The 23,690-nt window shown below is 43.5% G+C and overlaps 1 protein-coding gene across 2 annotated transcripts in view; it reads right to left on the bottom strand.

Moving 5' to 3' along the window:
* The window catches only part of ZZEF1 (zinc finger ZZ-type and EF-hand domain containing 1), a 93,467-nt gene that overhangs the window by 60,341 nt on the left and 9,436 nt on the right, over positions 1-23,690 (bottom strand). For both annotated transcript variants that reach the window (XM_027975117.3, XM_042255540.2), the window contains exons 3-15: positions 21,223-21,417; positions 18,871-19,042; positions 17,344-17,543; positions 15,722-15,932; positions 13,657-13,773; positions 12,560-12,738; positions 10,455-10,553; positions 9,161-9,252; positions 8,637-8,785; positions 4,454-4,565; positions 2,747-2,962; positions 1,005-1,105; positions 269-438 (exon numbers count right to left, since the gene is read on the bottom strand). In XM_027975117.3, coding sequence (XP_027830918.1) covers positions 269-438; positions 1,005-1,105; positions 2,747-2,962; positions 4,454-4,565; positions 8,637-8,785; positions 9,161-9,252; positions 10,455-10,553; positions 12,560-12,738; positions 13,657-13,773; positions 15,722-15,932; positions 17,344-17,543; positions 18,871-19,042; positions 21,223-21,417 — 2,013 coding nt within the window. The remainder of the gene's footprint in view (positions 1-268; positions 439-1,004; positions 1,106-2,746; positions 2,963-4,453; positions 4,566-8,636; positions 8,786-9,160; positions 9,253-10,454; positions 10,554-12,559; positions 12,739-13,656; positions 13,774-15,721; positions 15,933-17,343; positions 17,544-18,870; positions 19,043-21,222; positions 21,418-23,690) is intronic.

A 23,690-nucleotide genomic window follows, 5' to 3' on the forward strand; every position in this document is an offset into this window, starting at 1 on the left:
CAGTATGAAAAGGCAAAAGGACTGGAGAGTGTGATAATAATTACTCTCAGTATAACACAACTACAAGCCAGAAACCAGGAGGAAGGCACTGAGGAGGACTAAACCTTGAGCTCCAAACAATGATTCAAAGAAGACTGAGGAAGCTCATTCTCCAAAGACATAAACCTGTTACTGGGTTTGCATGGTCAAAGAAACCCCAGTTCTCTACAGCAAGAGGCCCTGCAGGCCACCAGAACAGGGTCCCAGTGAAGAGGAACCTCAATCCTACCACTGCACAGGTGCGCGTAGAGCTCCTCGGCAGCCTCCACTGGCCTAGGGCGCGGGCTTGGAGCCTTGGCGTCCTCAGTGGCGGTGGGAGCATCCCCTTGCAGCGCTGAGAAGCAGCTCTGGAGGAGCTGCAGAAGCAGAGTTTGGGCACAGATGCACTCTTCCCTGGGGCTACAGAAAGACAAAGACCATCAGAGAGCAAAAGGGCCAGCTGCTTTTCCCTCGCAGTCCCATAGCTATCTACAAAGGACTCTCCCCACTAGGCATCAGGCTCAGTAAAAATGCCAATTGAGAGGCAGGAAGGTGGAAAGGAAAGAACAGTGTATGAGGTATGGAGTCTGAAGACACAAACCTTGTCTGACTGCCTACTCTGTGGCAAAGAAATGTATTTCTGACTCTGTTTCATCAGCAGTAAACATGAAGACACTATAATACTTGACCTGGCTTTATATTACAAGGTAATATAAAGGGCAAAATGCTTGCAAAAACACTGCCCAAATGATGTATTTTACAGAAATGTAAGATATTATTTTCAACAATAACCAAATTTCTCAAATCAGAACAAGATAAACTAGTAGGAAGTAAAAAATCCTGGGGGGCAAAAAAAACCCCAACTGTTCATTTAGAATAGCAAAACTCAAGAGTTTTCAGCTGTGTTTATATGGCTATCGTCTTTATCATCTGAGCCACGAGGGAAGCTCCACATGACTATCCTCTTGTAATAGATTTCGACTTACTTTTGCTTTAATTTACTGTAAAAATTCCAGAAGATCTGCAAGTCAAGACCCGCAAAGTCCAGAAAAGATTTGTATTTTAATCCACTTTCTTTCTGTTGTACCTAAAAAATAATAAAGACCAGAAAAAATAAAACGGAAAAATGCATTTGGAGAAATATCGTTAACGGCTCATTTACTTCTCATTATTTAGGGGTAAGGTAGCTCCTTGTGTGAAAATCCCAACATTAACTGATGTGACCCTTAAGTGACAATCTGTGGACAACTATTTTTGGGTGTGAAACTATAAAATAGGGGTGTGTGTGTGTGTACATGCATGTGTGTGTATACATGCATGTGTGTGTATATATACATGTAACACACACACACACACCCCTGTGAAAGCTCCCTGACTTCACAGATACGACACCTGGGACATGAGGGAAGCTTTACTTGGTGATGGCTACTGTCCAGGATCGTGCTGCAGCTTGTTTTCATCCTTCCCTGAACACAGGCTGAAAGATCAATCCTGCTGTAAACGCTCTTGCTACATCTAAGCGCCTCTTCTCATCTGCTGTTTTCTGCTGTGACAGGAGAGCTCCAAACACCAAACAATGCACATAGAAATGGAGTTATCAGTCTCTGAGCGTGCCACGAAGCAGAAAGGTGAAGGGGATACACTGTGCATCCCACACACGAGAGGCTCCATCAGATTCCTGAGACATAAGCCACATTCTCTATGGTGACAACTGCAAAAATCTTTGAGTGGGTTGTCACTGTACTTTTATTAGTGACTGTAAAAGCTGGTATCGAAAACACAACGTTCACAGCAGCATTACTGACAACAGCCAAGATGTGGAACCAACCTAACTGTTCGTCAACGGATGAACATACCAAGAAGATCTGACGTATATATACACAGACACACACCGTGGAGTATTAGTCAGCCATAAATAGAACAAAATTTTGTAACAACATGGATGGACCTGGAGTGTATTACTCCAGTGAAGTAAGTCAGACAGAAAAAGACAAATACTGTAGGCTTTCACTTATATGTGGAATCTAAAAATGAAACAAACAAATATAATAGAACAGAAACAGATTCACAGATACATAGAACGAAACTAGTTACCAGCGAGAACAGGAGTGAGAGGAAGGGCAAAATAGGTGAAGGGGATTAAGAGGTGCAAACTATCAAGTATAACATCAATTTTAAGTTATAAGAATATAATGTATATCAGGGAATATAGCCAATGGTTTATAATAACTTTGCATGGAGTGTAATCTATAAAAATATCGAATAACTATGTTGTACACTTAAAGCTAATACTGTAAGTCAACTATATTTCAACTTTTAAAAAATCCTGTTATTACTTTGGGAGTTCAAATAAAGAGACAGAACTCACCTATACTTCAGGAGTACTTCTAGGACTTATAGAAGACATAAATCCCATAAATGTGCTTTGGCTCCCCAGTGACCCCTGGCAACCACAGCTGGGCATCTTTAAGATCTCTGTGCAGGTCTATTCCAGGAAACCTCAAGAAGGTGATCACAGGCCACTTCGTCTTCCACTTACTGATGCCATCAATGCCCCATACCGCACTCCCCTTGAAATCCCAACATCAACACAGCAGTGACGCCTGCCATCCTCATTCAAACTGCATGGCCTCGGCAGGGCCAGGTTTCATGGGATGGTGTTCCTTCCCCCAAACACACCATTTACTTTTCCCAAAGGAACGAGGTTTAACAACTGAGTAAACGCTACCAGGTCGTGGGCGAGCTGCTGGATGAACTGAAGGGTCTTGAGGAGCAGTGTGGCCCCGCAAACACTCTCCTCCGTGCCCTTTCTGCAGTGAGCACAGACGATGTTCTGTTCAGCTTCTGCTCTCGCAGGCCGGAGGTACCCACTAATGCTCAAGCCTTGTACTCCCAAGCGCTCTGCCGACTCCTGGCGGGTGCAGAGGAACTTCACCATCAAATACTGGAAAGAACAAGAAAGACGTGATGAGAAGGACTCAGAAGCTCCAGGTACTGATGAGAGGGAGGTGAAGGTCATTCTGGGCAGGTCTCCTTGTGACTTTCATGATTAATGAGGTCTCACGACACCTAGCACTGGGGACACAAAGTGTAAGCCTAGAATCTATAGCAAACAGGAACGAGACAATACAAATGCTGGAGTCAGGTTCTGGGAAAGATCACAATATGAAAAATGGCATTACTTCCTCTTCAAGGCAAAAACAGGATAAGACAGGATAAATTAGGGAAAGATGTCTGCTCTGTGGCTCAGTCATTTTGGTTTCTTGTTTGAAGTTTTCTCTTTTTTAAATGTGGGCCATTTTTAAAGTCTTTATTGAACTGTTATAATACTGCTTCTGTTTTTGTTTTTTTTTTCTTAGCCAAGAGGCATGTGGCATCTTAGCTCCCCAACCAGGGACTGAACCCACAAACCCTGCACTGGAAGGAGAAGTCTTCACCACTGGACCACCAGAGAAGTCCCAGCACAGTCATTCTGAGACAGAAAACAGCTATACAGTGAAAACAGTCCACGACTGCCCTAACGGATCACCTCAAAACACTCCAATTACAGGAAACCTACATGCTGGGAGCCTAGGACACAGCCTTGTCTTTGCAAAGCTAAAGCCATTTTCAAAGCCCAACTTCTATCTTTGCTTATTGTAGTGAAAGTTCCTTTGTTGAGGATCTTTCAGAATCCACTACTCAGCTGCATAAATATTTACTGAGCAGCTACTATGTATAAACCCTAAAGACAGTTATTTCTTTTATTTGAGCTTCTTGCTAAGATTTACAATGGAGGTTACAAAAAATTAAGTAGTCAGGTAATCACTGTTTCTTTCACAGCTACAGGAAGACATCTCTCTTGCACTTATGCCTGGGGACTTAACTGTTCTCTCAGCCTGAGATGCCCTTCTCCACACCTCTCAGCCTGGCTGAAGAAGGCAGCTTAATCAACTTTCAATACTTGGCATCACGCCAACTTTCCTGGGATGCCTTCCCTGGTGAATTCCAGACTGGGTAAATATTTTCCTTTGGGCTACAACACCCTGTATGTCTCTTTATCAGCCCAATCACAGTGTCTCATATGTCTGTGTCTCCCACTAGACTCTGAAGCCCTTGAGGGTCATGATCATGTCTGGTTCACCTCCAGGGTACCGGTGCTGGCATAGGTCTGGCACACAATGACCACTCAATAAACACTTATAAGACAAAAGGAGGGGATGGGACTTCCTGGTGGTCCAGTGGCTAAGACCCTGTGCTCCCAATGCAGGGGGCGAAGGTTCAATCCCTAATCAGGGAACTAGATCCTACATGCCACAACTCAAAGATCCTGCATGCTGCAACTAAGACCTGGCCCAGGCAAATGAATAAATATCTAAAGAAAGAAAAACAAAAACAGACAAAAGGAGGGGAGGAGAGGGGAGGTACGTGAAGGCCACAATTCACTGATGCTTACTTTGGCAACTCTGCACTGCTGCAACTTGACATCTGCTTCATCCCACTCTTCTTCCAGCTCAAACCAGCCAATGGGATCATCTTCACCAAGGATATCAGACGAGCAACCGATCCTGTAAACACAAAGGTACTCACAAAACATTCTCCTATTTCTCATCTTCTCAACAGTCTAACAAATAAGGCACCACTTACATGGAACTTGGGCTTCCCTTGTGGCTCACCTGGTAAAGAATCTGCCTGCAGTGTGGGAGACCTGGGTTTGATCCTTGGGTTGGGAAGATCCCCTGAAGAAGGGAAAGGCTACCCACTCCAGTATTCTGGCCTGGAGAATTCCATGGACTATACAGTCCATGGGGTCACAAAGAGTTGGACATGACTGAGCAACTTTCACTTCACTTTCACTTTACATGGCATTTAACTTGTTTAGATGACCTGTCTGTTAACAACAGGCTGGGGTGTACCACTTGGTGCCTGAGTATACAAGGGAGGTGCTGGTAACTTCCTCCCCACTTCTCAGCTTCCTTATCTGAATGATGGGAACTATTATTAGCCCCGAATATGACCTGAGAATTCAGGAGAAAGTTTGCTTCTCTGGATAACTGGATTATCTGAAGAATGAGACCTGAAGTCAAGGTATCTAAAATGAGCTACTCAGGAATAAAGTCCTACACAACAGCTGGTATGTGTTTCTGGAAAGAGTCAAAGGAGAGGCAGGTTCAGTTTTCTTTCCCCAGGACTGGCTAAAATATCCACGACTGGCTTGAGCTTCATATTTGCAACAGTTGAAGGGTAAAAGCTGGGGAGCTTTTGGATCCTGGAGCTCCAAAAAAGGAAAACTTCAGCTTTCACAGGCCTCAGGATTTTTTCTTATTCCTTAAGAAGTCCTTACAAGAAAGCATTTCAACCCAAAAGCTGAAGAAGCACAACTGTGTACCATTTCTTTTTAAAAGCTGGATACATGAATGGTACTTCCTTTTTAGGAATAAAATAGCTGAGAAGGAGAAAATGGCAGTCTTTTCAAGTAACATTCCTAAAACTTTATTTAGTCTGTGCTACAGCTAACAGGCTAGCCAACACATGCATAATTCTGTATGGATTAAGATAAACAAACACAGGGATTTACAACAATAGGAAGGAAAAAAACAAAGGATCCAGAATAAGCTCTATAACAGAGAGAGAAAAAAACGTTCTCTTCTGACCATGTCGTTCTAAGCATGAAACATTCATGACATAGTTAAGCCTAAAACCAGTGGTATTCCATCTAAGCCCAAAATTGTGTCAATGACTCCTATCAGTATTGAGTGTCTGAGGACTTTAATTCACTCTGGGAGTCATCAAGGAAATCTGTGAGATATAAAGAGCTGGCAGGGTGTCAGAGAGGGGTAGAAGCAACCTTGCTTACTATATCAATTCATAGGCAGGGTGGAAAAAACAAAGCTGAATATGTATAGCCCTTAAGTATGTATAGCAAGCCCAAAGCTGGTCCCAGAGCATACTGACTAACTGACGTCTGATAAGAGGGCAGGGAAATAAAAAGGGCAAAAAGACAGATGTGTGTCTTGTTAACATTTTGATCTCCAAACTGGAGAGGGACCAATATTTTATGTAGGCCAAGTAAATGAGGATTTCAGAGTAGCTCAGACTGGAACCAGGAGCTAAAATCAGCAAGGGACTAAACCTGTATTTAGGTTAAAAAAAAAAATCATCCTATATAAGATGTGGAAGATCTTGTTTAACAGCAGGTTTAGGGAAAAAGACCTATATTAATATGTGCCAAGAGTGGGACACAGCTACTTAAAAACAGTGTAATCTCTGATCATTATTTTAAAAGAAAAGCATTTTTTAAAAAGCATGCATGCATGATGGGAGAGAGATGCTTCATTTAGAGGGCTGGAATTAGGACCACTGAGTTGAGATTACAGCTACAAGATTTCAATTGAACGAGTCCTCATCACTGAGATGCAGTGAGTGCTCCATCACTAAGGACATTCCAGGGAGGCCGAATAAGCATTTGTCAGAGATACCACCATAGGAAGCCCAGAGGACAGAGGAAGTTTGTCTAGAACCTTGCTATTTCATGTGTGATCCATGGTCAGGGAGCACCAGAGTCGCCTGGGAGCTTGTTAGAAATGAAGGTCTCAGGCCCCACGCAGAACCATCGAATGAGAATCCACATTTGACACAATTCTCTGTGGTTTATAAGTCCATGAAAGCCCAGGAGTAGAGTACTCTGTGTTAGTCACTCAGTTGTGTCTGACTCTTTACGACCCCATGGACTTTAGCCTACCAGGCTCCTCTGTCCACGGAATTCTCCAGGCAAGTACAGTACTGGGTGACAGGAAAATCTCCAGCACCCCATTACCTATGAAATACAGGAGCAAAAAGAGCAAATCTCAGGCTCAGCTCTGTGAGTTTGCTCCTAGTGCTAAGGGAGGTAACACTGCCCAGAAGGTCACCGATGCCCTCTGCAGCTAAGTCCAACAGACTTAGCTTACTGCATCTAGACTTATCTTACTAATTCCTGGGTGACCTCCAACAGGGCTGCCCACTCCCTGCCTCTCTAACCACGACTTTCCGTTGGCTTTCCTGCTGCTTCTCTGGCCACTTTTATCAGCCTTTCTCTGTTGCCCCTGAAATACTGGTGGCTCTCAGCATGTTGACCTCTCTGTGCTCTTCCCAGGACACATGCTCCTCCAGAATGATCTCTTCGAATTCATTTTAAACTGTTGCTGAAATGTTTCTGCTCTCTATGCCCTCACGACAAAGTCTCTTCCAGGCTCCTGACATGCTTATCCAACTAGCTGTGGGACATCTCGGAGGTATCCTACAGCCTCAAAGCCAACAGGGCCAAAACTGAGCTCATCATCTTCTCACAAACCTGTACTCCCTGAAGTATGTTCTATCTCAGAAAAAGGCACTACCAATGTCCCCCCTGCCAAGGCAAAACCCAGGACTCGTTGACGCCTGTGCTTTCTCCCCTCTCCTGCTCTACATTTAGTCACTCACCAGGTCCTGCTGTTTCCCCGGCCGGCTACAGTCCACGGGGGTCACAAAGAGTCGGACACAACTGAGTGACTAACATGCACACAGAGAGTCCTGGTGGTTCTCCCTTCCAGCATGTCTGCGGTCGGTCCACACCTCTCCATTGCTCTTGTCACAGCTCTGGGTGATGTCACCCATACTCTGGCCCCCACGGTGACAGCAACAGCTTCACCCATTGCACCCTGCCCCCTGTTCACTCTCCTCCAGCCCTGCCTCACACAGCAGGCTCCAGAGTAGTACTTCCAAACCACACATGCGATCTCCTCGTTCTTCCTGAAACTTCTGGATAGCACAATCCCCACCGACTCCCTTCCCCTGCCCCCACTGCTTTCAGGATAAAGTCTTAACTCTGAAACAGAGACAAAAGGCCTTTAATGACCTGACCCTTTCCTCTCTCCAGCGTCACCTCACCCCATTCTCTGCCTCACCGCACACCTCAACAAGGTGTGGCTCTCCAGTCCCTTGAGTAGGCCAGACTCCACCTCTGAGTTCTCAACTCTGTTCTGCTCTTTGCTCAGGACATTCTTCTTCTACTACTTCAAGGGGTTAATTAACTTTAACTCCTCCATATTCAACACTTCCTCCAGGAAGCCTTCCCTGATCAGGTCAGGTGCTCTGCCTGCGCTCCTAGAACACTTGATCCCTCCTACCCACCTTGCCTGGACAGCACAGTGACTCTGCAGGTTTTACCATCTGTCTTCTGAGCAGGCTCTATGGAGCAGAGACTGTGCCAACTTGCTCATGAGTGCAAGGCATCTTTGGTGCCTAGCAGCAGGCCGAGCAAATCATAGGCACTTAAATAATTATTTTCAATAAAAGCACAAAAACAGGAGGAAGGAAGTTGGGGCTGGGGTACACTTCCCAGGGGCTAGATAAGACTAAAGACCTCAGGCTGCCCACCACTCACATAGATATCATTACCCAGCCATTTTGAAGATCCATATACCTGGTCACGAAACAGACCAAGTAAAAGTCTATGAACAAACTAAAATGCATGTCTTCACACATGCTGCCAGAAAGCAATGGGTGTTCCTGGCTACTAAAGACAGGTTAGTAGCAACTCTTCTATAAAGAAAATATGTCACCAGTAAGAGAATGTGTATTATCTTACTAACTAGAAAGATGTTTATTCTGTTTCTTACCTGCTTTTTACAAATTGCCTGAACTCCTGAAGCTTCCATTTGTCATATTTTTCAAATCTTTTGAAGTGTTCTTCCGCATGAAATTTATCAGAAGATGAATTGTAAGCAAACACCAAGCCACACTGGGCACCAATGCCACCACGTCGAACCTGGAAACAGAGGTCTAAATAAAGAACATTGAAAGGGCCAGAATTTTGTGGCCATTCTGTTCCCATATAATGTGGTCAAATTCAAAGAGCTTAAAGCAAAAATGAAACCAACAAAGAGAAATTTCAAATACATTAAATCCTGGAAAAGTAAGAAAGTTGCTTCCCAAGAAAGGATTCCTCACCGTTTTTGATCCTTACACTTACACCATTCACAGACTTAAAATCTATTCATCCTTGTGCCCCTGTGTCTGCTACAGGCCTGACACAGAAAAATCACTAAAATCAATGAAAAGCCAGTGACATGGACTTCTGCAATGCAACCCTATTTTTAAAACTAGTAGTAACATTTCTGAAAGAAGGCAGCAGAAGAATTACCATAATTCTGATCTGAGTAACTTGGAAGGCAGATTCAGTTCCTGTAGAAAAAATAGTACTTGCTCTGGTTTTTCCAGTCTCTGTAAGAAAACCTACAAAAAAGAAAAATTAACATTAGGATGACTGATACATCTGTAATAACCCTGAGAACTAAGACCAACAAAACCAAGGCATATCCTTTGAGGCAGAGGCATCTAGCCCATCTGGTCCTCTCATAAAAATTAGAAAAAGAATTCCTCTCTGGGCAGATGCAACCCCGCTGATCAACCACCAGGTAACAGATAATGGGCCAGGTATAACTTCGTCAGAGCACAATCTTTTCAACTATACAGGCAACCCTGCTCTGAGGCAACAATAAAGAAATTAAAAGTTGATAAAGATTGTGACTTTAATTCAAAGAGACAAAAGACTAGACAGTTAAGCATCTTTCTGAACCCTTCCTGAAGCCACGACTGATGTTTGGCTGGGCTGTCAGAGGCACGCAGACTGAAAGGCCGTGAGGAATCAGCTTCTCAGATGCTGTCTGGAAAGACCAAGTCTTCAAAATGGGCAAGGAAAGAATGTGTGCGTTGGAAAGTGTCCTCAGTCATGTGACTCTTTACAATCCCGTGGACTGTAGCCCACCAGGCTCCTCTGTGCATGGGATTCTCCTGGCAAGAATACTGGAATGGATTACCATTTCCTCCTCCAGGGGATCTTCCCAACCCAGAGACTGAACCCACATCTCCTGCGCTGGCAGGCAGATCCTTTACCACTGAGCCACCTGGGAAGCCTCCCCAAAGTGTTTATTTAACCCACTCTTTTGAGTTCTCTCCACCTTTCATTGTCTCTGAGCTACTTGATAATTCTATAAATTGTACAATATGACAGTAATGCAAATGATTCTTGTCCACAGAAATAAAAATTGTGTCTAAAGGAACACAGCTGATTATTCCTTATGCTGACTGACCAATTTTGCAGCTATCTGTAGATTCATGTTAGCATTCTTATTGGTCTCCACGAGTTCTTAATGAGTTCTCCTTCCACCTGCCTGTATAACATCCTAGTGGTCCCCTCCCTAAAGTATAATGTGAACATTCAAGTACTTTTAAGTTGTTACAGGTGACTGACACCTAGCAGATGGCAACATGGTAGTAAAGAAATCACACAAACGGTTCAGGAACCACTGATGCCAACTGAAGCACACCGGCAGCGAAGACTGCACGTCCTGAAAGTCTCAAAGACCACAGTGCGGTTCCACAGGGCCTCTAGTGGCCGTCTCCACTCGCTGAAACCCCGCAGGTCCACCACTCACCGTCCCTCGTCCATGGCTCAGCAAGGAGGTTTTCAGGTCCTGACTTCTCTTCTTTTCCCTTGACATCACAGGCCTGAAGAGTCAATTGGAGAGGTTTCCCTGATCAAAGGAAAGAGAGAAAGCGAGAGAGCCTGAAGCTAGCACTATGGAAAAATGAAAACTAGAATGCTCATCAGTGGAAACAGAGAGCCTGTGGCCACCCAGATTGCTAACTAAAATTGACCCATTTCAAAGCTAACATAGGAAGTAATATCAGATAAAAGGTGATACCACCCTTTTCCTCTCTCCTGAAAGAAACAAAGAATAAGTCATTCCAAAAGAATCACTCTAGAACAACGACCAGTCAGAAACAAGGCATATTGTAAGACACAGACTAATAACACAGACTTAATACAGTCGTGTGTTTAGCAGGAGGAGAAAGGAATTCCTAAGACACTGTTTGGGAGTCAATAATTAGGTTTATTATAACTGCATTTAAATATATAAATAATGAAAAAACAAATATCATATATTAATGCATATTTATGGAATCTAGAAAAATAATACTGATGAACCTATCTGCAGGGTAGAAATAGAGACTCAGACACAGAGAACAGTCTTGCGGACACAGCAGGGGAAGGAGAGGGTGGGACGAATTGGGAGAGTAGCCCTGACAGACACACGCTGCCCTGTGAGACAGCCAGCGGAAGGTGCTGCGCAGCACGGGCCCAGCCAGGCGCCCCGTGACAGCCTGGGGGCAGGACGGTAGGGGCAGGGTGGGGTGGCGGGGTGGGCAGGCTCAAGAAGGAGGGGATGTATGCTCACTTATGACTGATTCATGTTGTCATATTGCAGAAAGCCACACAATAATGTAAAGCAATTACCCTCCAACTAAAAATACATTTAAAATATATCAATAAAATAAAACATACATAAATAATGTCTTGGGGTTTGACGTCTTATTTCTTAAAATTATCTCCAGGCAAATTTTGGAAGTTTTCAAAATTATATAAATCAACTTTTACTATAATGATCTAAAAACATTTTTTTTTTGTTTTAGTAATGTAATGAAAACTCTATAATCCTATTTACCTATAAACCAAACCGGAACTAGAACATTATTTATAATGAACAGCCCCCCTAGGCGTTCCTCCCGTTTGGGCTTTCTGCCCAAATGACAGCTAAACTGAATCGAAAACTTTTCTGGAGAATATTTTCCAGATAGATCCCTCCCATCTGGCCATGGGTCCCAACCTCTCCAAAAAGATGATCTTCCCAAAACTGGGGAGGGGGTAACTGGATTTACATGATATCTATTGCCTGACTTAAAAAATTAAAAGTAAACTATTAGGAAATATTAAGGCAAAGGTACAAATATCATCTCTGGAGAAAGAAGCGGGAACCCACTCCAGTATTCTTGCCTGGGAAATCCCACAGACAGAGGAGCCTGGAGGGCTACAGTGTGTGGGGCTGCAAAGAGTCGTACACGACTGAGCAACTGAACAACAACAAATACCACAAGGAATGAGCACAGTGCTCTGATGGGATGGGATTCAGAGCTGTACTCTGCGGACAGAAGCTTTAGCCCCAGAGGCTAGGACGGCATGTGTCAAGTGCAGTCATCTGGGAGTAGCTGTACAGACTCCTGTGTTGAGAAGGATTAAGAAAGAAGCTCCAACCTGGATCAGTGGAAAAGTGCTAAGATGGACTGCCATTGGGCCCAGGAGGGAAAGTGGTGGCTGGCATGTATGTCTGCCCAGATATGTCATTCCAACCAGCTATCAGCTATCACCAGGATGCAGAGGGATACATTCCAAGCCAAGGGTCTTTGCGCCAGGTCTGGCTTTCAAATGGCCACCAAGCCTCAGTCATTAGGTCAGTAAACCCTGGGAGTGCAGTGCAGTGGACACTCACATTTCTTTTCTGCTAATGCATCCATAAATGAACCAATATCTCCCTCCTTCCCATCAACCCTAGTCAAAGAAGACATGTTCCTCCAGAAACCACGGTATAAGTACAATGACCCAGCCCACAAACTACTACTCAACAAGATAAGAAGATGCCAGAAGGTCTCCCAGTTGGTGATGGTTTTATGCATCTTTGTGCACCTTGCCGAGGTCACTTACCGTATTTAAGGAGCAGGTTCTGCCTGACTGATGCCATGGATGAGATGAGGGATGAGGCATCATAGTGTGTGTCCAGGTGATCAGTGACAGTACATAGAGAGCTCAGCACTTTGGCAACACTTCCTCTTGCTAGTGCAAAGGCCAGAAGAGTCAGCTCCACCTCTGGTGTAGAACGGCAGCTACGAAGAGCAGAAAACATTTCGCTTCTTAAAACATGAGAAAACTCAGGTAGTTCAAACTTTGTGTAACTGATCACCAAAAGCAAAATCAACCTGCCATACGCTTCATCCATTTATCAGAAACACTTTTTCAAAATCCTTAAAAGCTATCCTAAAAAAAAAACTAAATCAGTCTGGAGGAATAGGAAATAAAACCCTCACCTCTGTAACCTTAATCTGTAAGTATAAAATAACGCTATCAATTTCAAGAAGTCCAACTTTATAAACCAAAAATAAATAAACTGTTGCAATAAGCGCCTGCTATCAAGAAGTCTTGAGTAATGACCTGGCTTGCTCAGACAGCTAAGGGCTTTTTCCTTCAAGCACTGGTAACGTATTTTAGATCTACTCCATGTCACGCTTATCTAGTTTCTTAAACACATTACCCTGAAACTTTCAAAACTGTCTAGATGTCTCAGGGCCTGGTTTGTACTCTAATACAGTAACGTCCTCAGGGCTCGCTGTGACAGAGCTGAGTGTCCCCACACTAACGGACTCCTCGATCAGCTACCAGGGTGTCCTTTCCCAGGTCCATGGACAACCAGGCTTGTTAGGCCTGCCCATGGAAGCAAGCAGGTGCTGGGCTGGGGATGTGAAAGAACGGAGAGGCTTTGAGTTCTGGACTGTGACACCTCTGCCCTGGCTGAATCTGAGGACTCCTCCGCCCCTACCCCCAATTCCTGAGGTCAGGGGACATTGCTAGTTAATGGAGGGCACCGTTATTTCACTTTCTCTTCAGTCACTAAAAAATGAAATACTGAAAAAAATTTAAAAAAAAAAAAAAAAAAAAAGAGACCTGACAAGCACATATGCCCTCTATCTGCCACCAACACCGGCCCCCCATCTCCCCTACCCCACTTATCGACCTTGAGTTCTTACCTAGTAATCCTTATGAGGAAGCTGTCCACTTCTTCCAGAACGTTGGGAGACAGGAAAGTGGAGAAATCTGTAGATCCTGGCGAGAGGGACAGCGGAGGCATGTGCTGCAGTGCCTTCCTAGGAGTGTACGGTGCACAGTCAGAACACACCCGGGCCAACGATAAGTGTATTCATGTAATTTTAGACCAAATAAAAATGCACTGTTGGAAGCTTGTTTGCATTAAACTCTTACTAAGAAACAGTGTTCCTACAGAGAACCTGGTGCATAATATAAATCAGCCTTTTTCCTACAGGGGTCCCAGTGCTAAACTGTTTAATGGGATTTCTTTCCTTTTTTTTTTTTAAAGAGTTCCTTTAAGAATTTCTTGAAGAGTTAGAGTTTAAGAATCTCTTAAAGAGTTTCTTTAAGAGTTTTCTTTAAGAATACACATGACTCTGGTATTCAGTTTGTCACTTCAGTTGAAATTTTGGAAGTCGAGTTGTTTAACTCAGAAACACCTATTTTTAAAATTTTAGACTTGAGAACGGCATTCTGAATACTGTCTGTAGATAAAGAAGGCATCCAGCGAGAATCCATCTAACCTGTTGTGAACACAGTATCAGGCATATAAACTTTAAACATAATCCGATCTTCGACAACTTGGCGTAACTCCACAAAAACAAGGTAGGAAACTCATCCTCTTCTCCTTCCTAAAAATTTAGTCCACAGAGTAGGGCTGTGCAAGGTAGGCACTCTTGCATGCCTGCGTGGGGTGCATGGTGGCTCAGTGAGGTACTGGGGCAGGGTACTGAGCAAAAAGACAGCCCAGCATGGAATGCCAGCCCTGAGAAGGTAAGGAGGGAGTTCAGGCAAGGGCTGGGGAGCTGGGAGGCTGGTTACATGGAGTGGGACTCTTTAAATAAGTAAGCATAGTAGGGTTGATGGGAGCCAAGTTTCTCACAGTCATAGCAGGGAGCTACAAACACAGAAAGAGAGACAATCAGAATGAACGTGGTAGTACCGGCTTAGAAGTGTCAGTGTAAACTCAGGAGTTTTCAGTGTTACAGACAGAGAAACAAATGCAGGAGGCACTGTGTCTCTGTATACACATGTCTGTTACTCAGACGCAGACATATATTTCCCAGCCGTGTCCACTGAGAGAAGCAACACTCCGACAGCAACTGGCTTAGTTTGTTCAGTTCCTAAACACAACTCTCCACTAAGAGTGACCACAACTCTTGAGAAAAAAGGCTAATTCTAGGACTATGGGAGGAACATTCAAGGTAAGCCTGGAATACTTTGTTGTAAGGAAGAGTTCCAAGATGAGGACATGTCAAAGGACACACAGACCAGACTGTCTGAGTTCCTATCAGCCAAATCTGGGCCAATCTGAGAAGCCATGCTGTGATGGGTAACAGCGCCAGGAGTGAAACAGGAATCATGAGTCACGGCAAGTAAAGCAGAATGAGGAATGCGATGTTTACAGAGTCTCCAAGCACCTCCTCACAAAATATGAACTTGCACCGTCTGAAATGCAAGCACCAAGTCTTAAACACTGGACAGCCACGCAAGCCCACCCTAACAGTTTTTTAAAAGAAAATTTCCAAAGGTGCTTTACGTTAAAAAATAGACTTGTCTGGTGTCCTTGAAAAGATTTGACTCTTGTGAAAAAAGGCTTCAACCTAGGGCTGAGGTCCAAAGACCTCCAGCTAATCCACCACTGCTTGGTCATGTACCCCAGGAAAGGTCACAGTACACTTGACTGTAAAATAGGGATAATTTTTACACATACATATTACAATGTAAGTGGGTAAAAAATATATAGAATCTGAAGGTGTTTTATCCCATGTAAATTACTATGTAAATGCAAGCAGCTGTTCCCCAGTGGGTAAGGGCTAGGAATGGCATTTGTGGCCCAGCCCCACCCTCCCCCAAGACCGAAGCTGAAGGCACAACCAGGAAACAACAGGGCACCCGAGGACTGCTGCTGACTGAGTCTTGAGGGTCAGAGGGCGCTCAATGACTTGTCCTCCAGGGCTGGAGAGAGAGCACAACGTGGCAGGCCCGGAAAGCACAGCGACTTACTGAGTGTTGCGCAGCACTGTCTGGACAAAGGCAGGATTTGTCTCCATGGAAGCCGTCACCAGAGATGTCAGGAGAGACCAATACCATATTGCAGAAGCATCTGAGACTGAGACCCCAGACTTCTTGACTCTCTGAAAGCCAACAGCCCTCAGACCGTGAATTCTAGTGTCACATCCATCACTAAGACAACGCTTTATGTTAATCTGGACATCTGTCAAGCGCAAACAACAAATTCAGTATTGGATTAACTTCTTCAGTTCAGCAAATGCTAGGCTTCCAACTAAAAGCAAAATAGTAATTCACATTTCAAAAAGAAAATGCTAAAGATATATTTTGATGGCAGAAATAAATGGTGTGTGCAATGGAGCAAGTATACAACCAATTCGTCAAAAGAGCAGTGACCAATCTAAGGAGTCAAAAGTATCACGTGCAAAATTAAGGGTGGCTTAAACCTTTACATCACAATGCTTCATAGGAATTTATGACTCTTGAAAATCAACACAAACGGTATTTTTAAAATCCTGATTAAACACATGGTAAGAAAACGTCTAGAATTTTTCCTAGAGTTCCAAAATTTAGATTTAGTTATAAAACAGCAGCTGGCTCACAGCCGTTGTGAGGATTTCTTTTTAATAATCAAGTCCAAATAGATGACATAGGCATGACTCACTTTTAAGAGCTGTCAGAATTTCTTATTTGGGTTGGAGAGGAGGAGGTGGGAAGTTAAAAAGGACACAACTTAGAGAATAAGACCACCACAGTGTAAGACAGGAAGCTGCTACTCCACAAGCTTAACTACTTCTTTGCCTAGGGGTGAGACACAAAGACTCTACCTCCCTAGGCCTCAGTTCCTCTGAGCAAAGTAAGAATACTTCTTTTGGCCCAGGAAAGCATTAGGAGAAATGAGACAAAACATGAAGCATTCCGGCTCCCTGAATGAAACAAGCCTGGAAAGGAATCACAGAATCGTGATTATTTCCAAAATGCTCTGTGTGAAGCAAGGTTATGATAGTATAAAAATGGAAACAACTGAAATGTAAGAAGCAAAAGCTTCTTAAAATTAAGGCACAATCTTAACAACACTAAGTAAAGGTGTGCGTGGATGTACGGTAAGACAACACGTTAAAAAGTTACAAAAGAGCATGAATGACGCATCACCACTTTTGTAAAAAGATACGTAAAGATATGCATATATATGCAAACCTATTTTTAAGTTTTCTTAAAAAAAATATATATATATATGTCTGTCTGTGTGTATTTATATACATACACAAATATAAGAAAAGGTCTGGAAGGATGATCCATGCCAATGAATTCACAGTTCCAATCCCTGAGTAGTGGGATTTTGAATAATTTTTGTTTGTGTCGATATTTCTAATTTTCTAATAAGAAAAAAATTTTTTTAATTTAAAAAGATTTTACTGCTTTTCTATAACTTTTCAAAACACTGAAAAGATGAAATAATGACCACTTTGAGGTACATGATGAGAAGCAAATCAGATCTCCAAAGAAAAACAAACAGCCTTTCTACTTCAGAGATTTTCCTGCCAAAAAACAGGACCTTCCTTCCTCCCCTCCAGTCCTCTTAGTTAGAAGGGCAAGATGCCTCTTGGTTGACTCACAGAGCTGGCTGATGTTGGCATTTTCCAGCAGTGTCACATAGCCAGTGACATTGCTGGGAATGTGCACGTCGCGGACTTCCTGAAGATCGCCGGCCGTCCTCCCCACAGCTACGGTCACCTGCTGCGGCATGTAGCTCTGGTCAGTGGCCGCCACGGCAATAGACAGGTGCCTGAGTACGACGTCTGGCTTCATTTTTAAACTGGAAAACACGAAGAGAGAGTAGAAACGACAAATGTTTATACAGGCTGAGAACTGGCAGGGCCCACAAGTCTCACCTCCAAGATCTTGTAGGTGATATATACTCAAAGACTGACTCCCCTAAAAGCAACTAACTTGAAAAGCTGGCTACTAGTTTCAAAGTTCTTATGACCTTCCCAAGTTTCTAAAATTCCTTTCAGTTTAAGATCAATCTTCTAGTTCTTTTTTCTAATGCTTGTACTTTATTTATGTGAGTATTTATTGTTGGCTGTGCTGGGCCTTTGATGCTGCCCGGGCTTTTCTCTAGTCGTGGCAAGTGGGGACTCCTCTCTAGCTGAGATGTGCGTGGACTTCTCACTGTGGCGGCTTCTCTTGCTGTGGAGTTCAGCCTTTAGGGGTACAGGCCTCAGGAGTTGTGCCATGTGGGCTCAGGAGGCTTGGCTCTCAGGCTCTGGAGCACAGGCTCAATAGTTATGGCGCACAGACTCAGTTACTCTGAGGCATGTGGGATCTTCCCCGATCAGGCATCGAACCCATGTCTCCTGCATTGGCAGGCAGATTCCTTACCATTGAGCCACGAGGGACACCCTCTATTTCCTTTTAAGAAACCAGTACAGGCAGGAAAGTATAATATGAACATACTAATAAAATGTCTTTACCCAGTATGAAGCAAGTTCTAACTGTATCCAAAGAACTGAGTAGCTTTGCTCATGTATAGATGGCTAAAGAGCTTATTTATCCTTTATGAGAAAACAGTAAGTATTTCTATTTCCACCAACTGAAATCAGCCCATTATCTGACGGGACAGGTGATATTTTAGACAGCCACTTCAGAACATATAGAAACATCACGGTCGATTGTCATCAGCTCCACTTCAGGATTCTTGACCACCCATTCCCTCTTTCTCTACCAAACTGGCCAACTTGGTTGCATATACTAAATGTGCAGAAATGATCTTAAAATCACATCAGACATAAGTATCCCCTATTCCTTGTGACACTAACCTTCCTGAAAAACTAGTGAAAAAAATCTGAAGTCAGTATCATAAATACTAGTCAAATGTTAATTTTCTCCCTTAAAACACCAGTAAAGAAATTACCCGTGTTTATGAATATACAAACATGGTTATATAGTTTCATAATTCTTTTAACTTGATTCTTATACCATCTTCACAGATAATCACAAGAAGAAAAGAACTAGGCAGTTAAGTTAAAAACTAGTCCAAAATTTTAAGAAATGTTTTTTTTTAACACAGTGACAGGGTAAGAGAAAGAAAGCAGGTAATTTACTTGGACCTTCACCCAAGAATCAGGTATTACGGCACCTACCGAATCCAGTGTGAGCGGGCACTGCCATCTGACTGCCAGTAGGACGAGGTTTCTCCATTTGTCATCTTGTCAATGTCTGCAGGGTTAGAGGATGTTTCTATATAAGCGTAGCACTTTGCGACAGACTTGAGTTTGTCCATCTCTGGGCTTCTAGTTAGATCTCCAGGGCTCTCTGTGAGAAAAACCAGATTTTATCATGGCATCTTCTTCACAAAGCATTTTTTAAAAAGGTCATTTAAAATATCTAACAGAAATATTCCTGGTGCTTTGGCCCTAGAAAAATAAATGCTCTGTAAAAATCTCCTTCTAAATTGGACAACATGTATAAAGAAGAAATTGGCCAAGGACTGCTCCATGGGTTGGTGGTAGTACAGCATAAATCACTGATATATTTGCAAAACTAACCAAGAGATGAAAATGGTGACTTATAGTTTTAACTTCAGTTCAGTTCAGTTCAGCTCACTCACTCAATTGTGTCCGACTCTTTGCGACCCCATGAACTGCAGCACACCAGGCCTCCCTGTCCATCACTAACTCCTGGAGTTCACCCAAACCCATGTCCATCGAGTCGGTGATGCCATCCAGCCATCTCATCCTCTGTTGTCCCCTTCTCCTCCTGCCCCCAATCCCTCCCAGCATCAGAGTCTTTTCCAATGAGTCAACTCTTCACATGAGGTGGCCAAAGTATTGACGTCTCAGCTTTACCATCAGTCCTTCCAAAGAACACCCAGGACTGATCTCTTTTAGAATGGACTGGGGTTTTAACTTACATTTCTTTAATTATGAGTGAGACTTTTTAAGCCACTTGTTTGTAAGCCGCTTGTGTTTCTGAGTATGGCTTTGTCTATCCTCATCTACTTGTTACTGGGTCACAAGTCTTATCAATTTATACATTTTGTATATATTATGTAATGTATATATACACACACATAAGAAGTAATATTTACTGACTGTTTACTGTGAACCAGGCATTTTTCTACATATTTTCTATGTATTAATTCATTTTAGAGATGAGGAAACTAAGGCAATTAAGTAACTGCCCAAGGTCAGAGTTAGTTTAAAAAAAAATACTGTCACAATGTTACAAAATATACCTTTGTTCTGTAAAATGTTATTTGTCTTTTGACTCAATGGCACCCCACTCCAGTACTCTTGCCTGGAAAATCCCATGGACAGAGGAGCCTGGTAGGCTGCAGTCCATGGGGTCACTGAGAGTTGGACACGACTCAGTGACTTCACTTTCACGCATTAGAGAAGGAAATGGCAACCCACTCCAGTGTTCTTGCCTGGAGAATCCCAGGGACAGCAGAGCCTGGTGGGCTGCCGTCTCTGGGGTCGCACAGAGTCGGACATGACTGAAGCGACTTAGCAGCAGCATGATACGTTTTCACTGTACAGAACTTTAAATTTACATACAGTCTAACTTACTAATCTTTTCTTCTGTAGTTTCATGTCCTACTTAGAGAGGTTTTCCCATGTCAGGGCTTTTATAAAGTGGAACTCCTTCCTTCCAGCACCTTTTCCTACAGCTTTCTTTTTGGTTGAGCTTTTTAATCCATCTGAAATTTATTTGATTAAGTGGGTTAAGAATCTAGCTTTATTTTTTTCTCCAAATGTGTAACTAGTTCCCTAACCCAATTTGTAGGCTAATTCACTTCCTACCCTGACTTGTAATGCTAACTAACTACATCTGGTACCATGTTCCCACATGCAACTGGGTCTATTTCTGGACTGTGAGGCTCCACGGACCTGCCAATTCGCATTATCAACTTTTGCTGTGGTCACCAATGAGTCTGTAGTGGCTTCTCTCGTTTATTCAACAACTATTCACCGAGTACCTACTGTGTGGCAAGCACAGTTCTGGGTCCCAAGGATAACGAAGCCAATAAGACCGACAAAAATGCAAGTAAATAGTAATGCTACACCTTCAGGTAATAAGTGCCATTCAGACTTTTAAACCTGCAAAGGGGATTGTGACCAAAGGGGGGGAGTGGTGGCAGCAGGGGCACCAGCCAAGAGTAACGAGGAGAGGCCTGCCACATTTGAGCAGGAGAGTAACAAGGAGAGGCCTGCCACATTTGAGCAGAAGAGAAATGAGGAGAGGCCTGCCACATTTGAGCAGAAGAGTAATGAGGAGAGGCCTGCCACATTTCAGCAGAGACTGGGTGATGAGAAAGCAAGGGAGAGGGGAAGGAAAGGGAGAATGGTTCACATTCTTCTGCTACAAACTGGTCACTATGTTTTCAGAAATAAAAGCAGGGAGGAGTGCCGGTTCATTCTGTCAATAAACACTCACTTGGAAGAAATGATCCCCAGGCATCCTCTAGAACAGCCCCACCCCCGCGCACATACCCTTTTCTTTTTGTACCAGCTGATCCAGAGACTCCTTCAGAACAGAGGCCCTCATGGTGCTCATGTTATTGCAGTGGTCCAACATGGGGTAGGGGATGACGGTGCTGGAGAGCCGGTTGCGATGCAGGAAGCGCAGGATCATTGCCGCATGGACATCCAGGCCCTCCTTGGACTCTGAAAATATGTCTATGAAACCTAAGCAGAAAAAGTTCATTTTTGATGTTTTTGGGAACCTACCACAATAGGTTCCACATCCCCTGCTTGGTGGCCTAGCGGAATTATCTGAATCAAAAGCAGCCATTAAGAATCCTCTCTGGTAGTTTTAGCTTTAATCATTTAAAAATGTAAAGACGTTTTTAAGAAATGAACCAGCAGTAATCTCAATTTCAAAATTAATTTCACTGTAGTTTCACAGAAATTTTAGAAGACTTAGAATAATGATAATTTCTTTCAATCCAAGCTTCCAATTTTTATGTTAAATTTATAAATTTAAATACTAACTAGAAATTTTTGAAGAAGTTTTGCATATTGAATATAGGCTAGGAATAATGTTTATCACGTTAAAGTGTAATGGCGTAACTGCTTTTATACTAAGCTACAGAAAATAACAAGAATGAAAATACAACTATTAACCTGACCACAATTCTTGAGTGCATTTTATAGTTTTCAAGGTCCTTCCACAGACATCATTGCAGTCAGTCCCCATAATAAGTGGTGGGGGGGAGGGTGGGGAGGAGAAGGCACCAAAGGCTCTGGTGTCCTCCTCTTACAAGCGAGGAAACGAGGCTCGGGTGGCACGCCAAGACAACACCAACAGGAGGGGCTGCAAACAGTCCCTGCGCTGCTTTCAAGCGCTTCCTCCACCATTCCAGTCTTTCCTATGCAGGGCAGCTCCTCGGAAGTCTCCTCCATCTGTCCCTCCCTCTGGTCACTGTCCAGACTCTGGCCTCAACACCTCCATTCATACACCTACCCGGATATCCTAAGCGGCTCCCCTGGCTGCATTCTGTCTGATGTTAACCTCAGTAACCTTTCAAAAACACAAAACAGGCCATGTCTGAAGTGAAGTGAAAGTCACTCAGCTGTGTCCCACTCTTTGCGACCCCATGGACTATACAGTCCATGGGATTCTCCAGGCCAGGATACTGGAGTGGGTAGCCTTTCCCTTCTCTAGGGGATCTTCCCAACCCAGGGATCGAACCCAGGTCTCCCTCACTGCAGGCAGATTCTTTACCAGCTAAGCCACAAGGGAAGAGGCAGAATGAGACGGGCCAGTTCTAGGGCACAATTTCTCCTCAGTCTCATGTTTAGCTTCAAAAATTAAAGCAGTTTCCTTCTGCTCTAATAAAATCTTTTTGTTTCACACTTAAAAGCAGTTTCTCCTGCAGACTTCTGGAATCCTGCTCTTGTTATTGTAGGTTCAGCTACAATAACATGCTTTCAACTGAGGTGCACATGACCCAGACAGTTAAATGAAGACAGAATAAACACGGCAGCTTTTCCTGGAGCTCAGACATGCTTATAGATCTGGGGAGGGTTTTCTTTGTTTGTTTGTTTCTCTTCCACTTCCTAATTAAAACAAAAGTACATATATTATCATTGTATTACTGGATGAACTGTCACAAGCTGAGCACACCCAAGTGAGTGGCACCTAGAGCAAGATTCCAGGAGTCTGCAGGATAGACTGCCTTCAAGTGTGAAACAAAAAGGCTGTATTGGAGCAGAGGGAAACTGCTGTAATTTCTGAAGCTGACCATGAGACTGAGGAGAAACTGTGCCCTGGAAGTGGCCCATCTGGTTCGGCCTCTACACAAAACCAGGAGGCCCCGGTTTGATTTCCCAAGCCCCAGAAGTTTATGCCATCCTGCATATCTCCTCTTACAGTTCTTCTTAACGGACACCCAGGGTAATACCCAGACTTCATGTGATGACGCTGCTGGTACTGCACTGATCTGCTCCGAACAGACTGATGTTTGTAATGGGAAAACGTTTATCACATGGTGAAATAAGAAATGAATCTGGTAAGTGGGCTGTCTCTTTTTTAACCATTCAGCACTCATACAAAGAGATACGAAAGGAGTAAGGGTCAGTTTAGGTTAGACAGAGGGACCCGGAAAGCGGGATTCCACCAGAGAGGTGAGCTCAGCTCACCAAGTTTCAGCCTAGGATTATGATTTAAAAAAAGAAAAACTCTTTTAAGTTAAAAGACAAAATATTTCAGTAGAAAGTCCTAAGTCACAACCCTGCTAGAGAAGGTCTAGACCCCCAGTTAGGGATCTGGACCCCTAGTTTTTCTAGCCTAATCCCCACCGCTCCTCGGGATCACTCACAGCAACAACGCACTGAGTGCTGGTGGATTCCCTGGTCGCCACTCCTGTCCTCTCCTCCCAAAACACCTCTTTAAGGTGTTCAAATAAAGCCCCGGATGCTAGCCATATGCTGCTAATACAGAGGTGGGGGCAATACAA

This window comes from Ovis aries, chromosome 11, assembly GCF_016772045.2.
Source record: "Ovis aries strain OAR_USU_Benz2616 breed Rambouillet chromosome 11, ARS-UI_Ramb_v3.0, whole genome shotgun sequence".
Lineage (NCBI taxonomy): Eukaryota > Metazoa > Chordata > Mammalia > Artiodactyla > Bovidae > Ovis > Ovis aries.